The sequence below is a fragment of the Arvicola amphibius genome, chromosome 10 (genome assembly GCF_903992535.2).
Source record: "Arvicola amphibius chromosome 10, mArvAmp1.2, whole genome shotgun sequence".
In the NCBI taxonomy this organism is placed as follows: domain Eukaryota; kingdom Metazoa; phylum Chordata; class Mammalia; order Rodentia; family Cricetidae; genus Arvicola; species Arvicola amphibius.
The window spans coordinates 75,296,946-75,303,012 of record NC_052056.1 but is presented as its reverse complement, the minus strand read 5'-3'; the positions used below and the strand labels follow the sequence as shown (position 1 = coordinate 75,303,012).

Here is a 6,067-nt window from a genome sequence, read left to right as displayed (position 1 = left end):
ATGCAAAAGGAGCACGGGCTCAAGAGCACCTCACCCCTCCTCATACATCCTCCAGCCCCCCTCAGGAAGGCCAGAGCCAAGGGCAGAATTCAGCTGGAGGCATATCTGGGCTCCACGTAGCTCAGGAGGACAGGAGGCAGAAGTGGGCAACTTGTGTCTCTTTGTTTAAAAAATATATTCATATAGAGTTATTGCTTGTCCTCCCATGGGGTGGTAAACGTAGCAGCTCAGTGGGCAAGGGCTGCAGCCTCCACGACGCGAGCTTTCTTCCACCTCTTCAGAAGCAGAGGGTTGGATGCGTCTTCTATCTTCTTTATCTTGATCTGCTCATAGTCAACACGCATCGTAGCCAAGGCACTGGTCATCTCCTCCTTGACATCCTCCCACCGTTCCTTGTCCTCCTTTAGGACACGGCTGGTGTGCAGTGGAGTCTGAGGGACCTTCGTAGATTGCATGATCCAGGGGTGGTTCATGAATTCTGTGATGGTCATTCTCTGGGTGGGCTCTGTTTTCAGCAGATTCCGGATAAGCATCTTCACTTCTTCTGACACTTCTGACCATTCGGGGTTAGGAAATTCGTACTGGCCCATTCGGATACGAGTCTTCATACCCGGAGAGATGGCAAGGCCATGATTGGAATAGAAGGGAGGATACCCACACAGCAGAATATACATGATGACACCCAAGGACCACATGTCACAGGACTTGTCATACTTCTCTGGGCCCAGAACTTCCGGAGCTACATAGTATGGTGTGTAACACGGAGTGGTCAGAGAGTTGTGACTGGTGGTTTCCTTGGCAAAGCCAAAATCAGTGAGTTTCAGAATGGCATTGGGCCTTTTGGAAGTATATAAGAGGTTCTCAGGCTTAACATCCCGATGAGCAATGTTGATCGAGTGCAAATACTGGATGGCTTCGCCGATGCTCTTCATGATCTCTGATGCTTCTTTCTGTGAATGCCTGGTCTCCTCGGTCCTGGATTCGACTAAAGAGCTCTCCACCATCGAGACACTCCATGACGATCAGCAGGCACTTCCTGCCGGCATACAGGTTCTCATAGACATCCACGATGTGCACAATGTGGGGGCACTGGGAGGCCCTCCAGTGCAGCTCCACCTCTCTGCGTGCCTTCGGGCAGTCCTGGAGCATCTTCAGGGCGAATTTCTGCTGGGTTCTCTTGTCGAAGATCCGCAGCACCTTCCCATTGATGCCCAGGCCCAGCACCTGGCTGGTGACCTTGTAGTCATCGGTGATGGCGTTCTTTCGGATCTGGAACGGCAGCGGCGGCTGGGCCGGGGCGGCGGTGGCGGGCTGGGGAACGGCGCCAGCGGGGTCTGGCCTGGAGAGCCCTACAGCATGGTGCCCGGGACTCGCGCACAGAGGCGGGGGGCCGCGGCCGCCCCCTCCTCCGGCTCGGGCCCCTCCTTCTGGGTTCTACTACTCGGCTGTTTCACAACCTCCCCAGATAGCACCCCCTGTAGTCACCAGGAATTCAGAGATAATGAGATAGTGTTAGACCTCTATCATTAGAACTTTTAGGAGAACGTTTTGTCTCTAAGGCAAACAGCAGTAACACCAAGAACACACTCAGTGAGCTTCGGCTGACCAGAGTGAGAGATGTGTTATTCACTGGAGAGTGAACACATGGGCTTCGTCAATATTGCTTTCACCTAGACCATCAAATTCTCTAGTGACTCTGACTGCTTCAGACCTCTTGGTTTCTATGCTCACGATACTCAGACCCTTTTTATTAAACTCCCAATTATGAGAATCATAGGGATGGTACCCTGTCCTGGACACTGCGATGCCATTAGAAAACGTGTCGTGCCTAAAGATTCCCAGCCATATTTAGTCTCACGAGTGGCATGGTGGCAGGTGAAGAGTCTCACAATGATAAGGGAATTGATAAGAGCAGGGAAATGCTGTGGGAAGTGACAAAGCTGGTGAGCTGTGGACCGCTTTAATTTTATAGCTAATATGTACTGACAACAGCTTTAAGGTTTAGAAATAAACCAATGTACACAATGGCAGAGATAAATCCGTAGATAGTAGAAAATGGTTGATAATAAAAAGAGAAAAGTTGAACGAAATGTAGAAAGTAAAGAAAAAGATGAAAAGAAAAAAGAAAAAAGAAAAATCTGCTCTGTGGTACCAGAGCTCTCCACAAGATTCTTCCTTCCTCAACTGTTGTCCCTTTCACAAATACTCCTCCCTCCTCTCTCCCTGCCCCTCAGCCCCTGCCAACACACTCTGCTGTCTGCTTCTGTCTCAACCACCCCAGTCTCTTCATGAGCAGGCATCAGTGTGAAAGCTCCTTCTAGGTTGCCAGATACCTTAAGGTTCGTATCCTATAAATGGCTGACACCTGCCTGTGGCGAAGTGCTTTGCAAGGAACATATCAAATACAAATGCTAATTTTGTGGTCCAACTGCATCATTTTCTTGGAACTCCATTTCCCAGTCCTTGTTATCCCTTACCTGGATGTTGTATATTCCCTGCTTCGGGTAGGGGAGGCAGCAAGAAGCCTTCCAAACATCTTCTTGATCTTCCCCCTCACACCCTTACCGCCCCTTCTAGTGTGCTTGTTGGCAGCAATGGATGCTTTCTGGAGCTGCTCTTCTGGAGATTTTGATGGTAGCTCCTTCCTCATAATGTTTTTCAACTATTTCATGCTGTGAAGGGGATGGAGGGAACACAGCATAAAGGATATCCCGTGTGTTCAGGCTGGTGATATCAGAACTGCTGGTGCTGTTCTGTGTGATGTCAGGAACATCTCCTTCAAGATCGGAACTGGTGGTGCTGTTCTGTGAGATGTCAGGAACATCTCCTTCAAGATCTTTTTGTTCGTTGATGTCTTCCACGAACTCTAAGACATCTAAATTTGTTTTTGTGTGAGTGATGTCCTCCATATTAGCCTCCTTGTGTGTCCCCTCAGATGTTAGGTTTGCAGCATTTTCTGCGTTCTTGTGTGTCTCTAATGGCTTCATATCAGCACCCTGTGGGGCAGAATTCACAGGTGAGTTAAGATCTGATGTATAAATCAGGGAAGTTGGACTTAGAGAAGCCCTTGCTAGTTTTTTCATTTACCTTCTGCCTGTTCTTTTCTTCCGCTTCTGTCAGGAATGTTGGCAGAGCCAGCTCACTCCATCGCTTCCTCAAAGGAAACCGAGGGAGGGTGAGCTGATGTGAAAGCCTCCTCGAGTAACAGATCTGTGGATGATGTTTGTTTTCCCACCTGTAGATACGATTTTTATCGTAAAGTAAGTCGTTCTTGGCTAAGGTCTCAAAAAATCGATTGGGCACAGTTGTGTCAAGATTCTCCTCTGCCAGTATGTTAGTCAGTGAGCAGGTTGTGTTTACAAGACTTGACATGGAGTACTCCGATGCTAATTCTTTGGATGCTTGCAAACCGCCATCAGTGATCCAGCATACTTTATCTGCCATGTCCTCCACGTTTTCTGGTGGGGAATGGCTCTGCCACATGATGCTAGAAATATAAAAGAAAGGAAAATCAGCACTAGGAGACAAAGTTATGACTATCAGTTTGTACGTCAAGAAATCAAAAGTCTCACAAGCATCCTAATGATGCATCTTGGTGGTCAAAGATGCAACAAACAAACAAACAAAGCACAACATTCCAACCACAAAACTGTTATTAAAAAGCATAAGAAAGAACAGAGCTAGAGACAACTTGGCAGTTGAAACAAAGAGCTGGTCCTTTGAAAGAATGAACAAATCTGACAACCCTTGACATGAACCCTGCAAAGGACGACACATATTACTGAAATGGGAGACAGGAAAGTGATGAGTAAGATCCATGGGAACTCTAGGAGCTGCGAGAAAACTTTGTGGTGACAATCAAAGAAAGATATTGCTAAATTCACAAAGAGGACACAAACAGAGTTATAAGAGGTTACCAAACATGCACCACCAGCTGCCTTCCCACTGCTGCACCTGGGTATGATGATGAATTCAGGAGCTTATGAAATGTGTTAATATCCATTGAGTACAAGATTGGAAGATAATAAGTCTCTCCCTATAATGACAGCCTAGGACCATTGATTGCGTAAAGGATCATACCTGCTGTCTTTAAAACCAATGGAGATCAATGATCCTCAAGGTGCTCACCAGAGACAAAAAGATCATTCTAAACATTCTAAGATGGCAGTAGTACCCTAATGCCAAATCAATGAATGCACCCCCCCCCACACACAATCTGTCTTTCTCTCCCTGTCTTTCTCTCCCCTCTCTCCCTCTCTTTCTGCCTCTCTCTCTCCCTCCCCTTCCCTCCCCTCTCTCTCTTCTCTCTCTCGTCTCTCTCTCTCTCTCCTCTTTTCTCTCTCACTCGTTATCCCTCTTCTGCACGTGCATTCTTTGGTGGTCAGACCACACATACACACACCTACACACACACTAATACACCACACTCACAAAATGTATAATGTAATGTTCTTGATGTCCATCATAAAAATTGAGATTTCCTGTTCAATTACCGTTTAAAACTCATAAGAGATATCTCATGTTCTCAGGGCATCAGCAAGAAGTACTAGGGATTAATCCACACAAAAATGGATCATCAGTTAAGAGACAAGTTTAGCAGTAAGAGTCCATGCTCTTCCATGAAGAATGAAATGTTGTAGTTTCTGAATACACATGGACACAGCATCAGATGTACTGTGCAAGTTCCAGAGATATTCTGAGTCTAACTAGAGCCATGGATGTGCTTTGCAATCTTAAAAGGATGAGGGCAGTAAGCACGTGCCAGGGGCTTTGCAATATAAACACAGCAGATGAAAATGATCCTTGCTCACAATTTGTATGGATACATGTTTCAAGGCATATTTTCTACTTTTCATAGTTAAGGTTTGAAATAAACAACAAACCCCAGAGAAATTATCCTACCAGATGGCCAAACAAAATTACAGAAAAGGGATCAAATTTAGAAAAAAAGTTAAATGGGCACAGACAGAAATCAATGTCTCAGACACCAGCAGTGACTCTGTGACTTCAAAGATTGCACAAAACATGAAGCTCATGGCAACAGAGAGGAAAACTCCCAATGTCAAGGTCCATGAGACTGGGAAATCCCAAGTGTATCAGGACCCAATGCTAGATACAAATGCTCTCCATCCAATTTGAGTTTCTCTGCAGCTTCAGGATGAAGCCATCCCATCTGAATTTTTTTTAGGAACAAACTCTTATCATTTCTCACAAAGGACAAGTGATGTCACTACTAAGGTTTGGACCAGTAACAGTAAGGAGAAACCCAAGGTAGTTTTCTCTGTCTAAACAACAGGACTGCGTTATATTTTACCATGTCAGGGAACATTTCCTTAATGGAATGCACTCAAGGAACCAATGGTCTCCCTTGTCCCATGCCCTCTGAGTACAGGGGAGGCATGGCAGATGCAGGAGCTGGGGAAGTTGGCCTGCGGAAGATGAGGCTGAAGCAGCCTGATTCCATCGCTTTGGCAGAGGCCCTTGCTTGCATCCAGTCACCTAATTCCTCCTGCTGTTCTCCAGTGCTTTAGGTTTTCTGTCTTTCCAAACCAATCAGCAGTCCGTACTAGAGACCTAGCATCCAGGCACATATGGAAGTGTGAGGCCTTTCACATCACAACTTGAGGATGTATTCTCCTAGACTTGGGTGAGCGCCATAGTCAGAAGAAGGACAAAGAACCCAGAAACTCTGAGTTGACCTAGACTAAGGACTTGAGCCTGAAACTACCTGAGGTCAGAACTGCCTCAGTGTCTTTTTCAATGTGCTTAGAAGTTCTCTAAAAACTCTCTAGGATAGATATCATCCACTCTCCACTCCAGATATTCAATTATTTTCTTAAGCTTATAAGGATGGACTCTAAAAGATGGTAGGCTTCATTGAACATAGCAGTGTAGTGGGCTGTCCCCTAATTGAGATGGCATGGTTTTGTTTTGTGGTGGATGGGACATGGCTGTTCAGGATGTTCATCAAGAGAATGGGTGACATTTGGGGCTCAACAAAGCTTGGAGGATGTAATCAAACTGGGGGCATATTCACAGTGCACACCATGGTGAAGCTTACTTTCTA

General features: G+C 46.0%; 1 protein-coding gene across 1 annotated transcript; it reads right to left on the bottom strand.

Annotated features, from left to right (window-relative positions):
• Positions 1–227: 227 nt before the first annotated feature.
• Positions 228–1,358, bottom strand: LOC119825282 (MAP kinase-activated protein kinase 2-like). The gene is given in 3 exon segments (XM_038346053.1): positions 228–948; positions 950–1,298; positions 1,301–1,358. Coding segments are annotated over 3 exon segments (1,128 nt in total).
• Between the last annotated feature and the right edge of the window lie 4,709 nt (positions 1,359–6,067).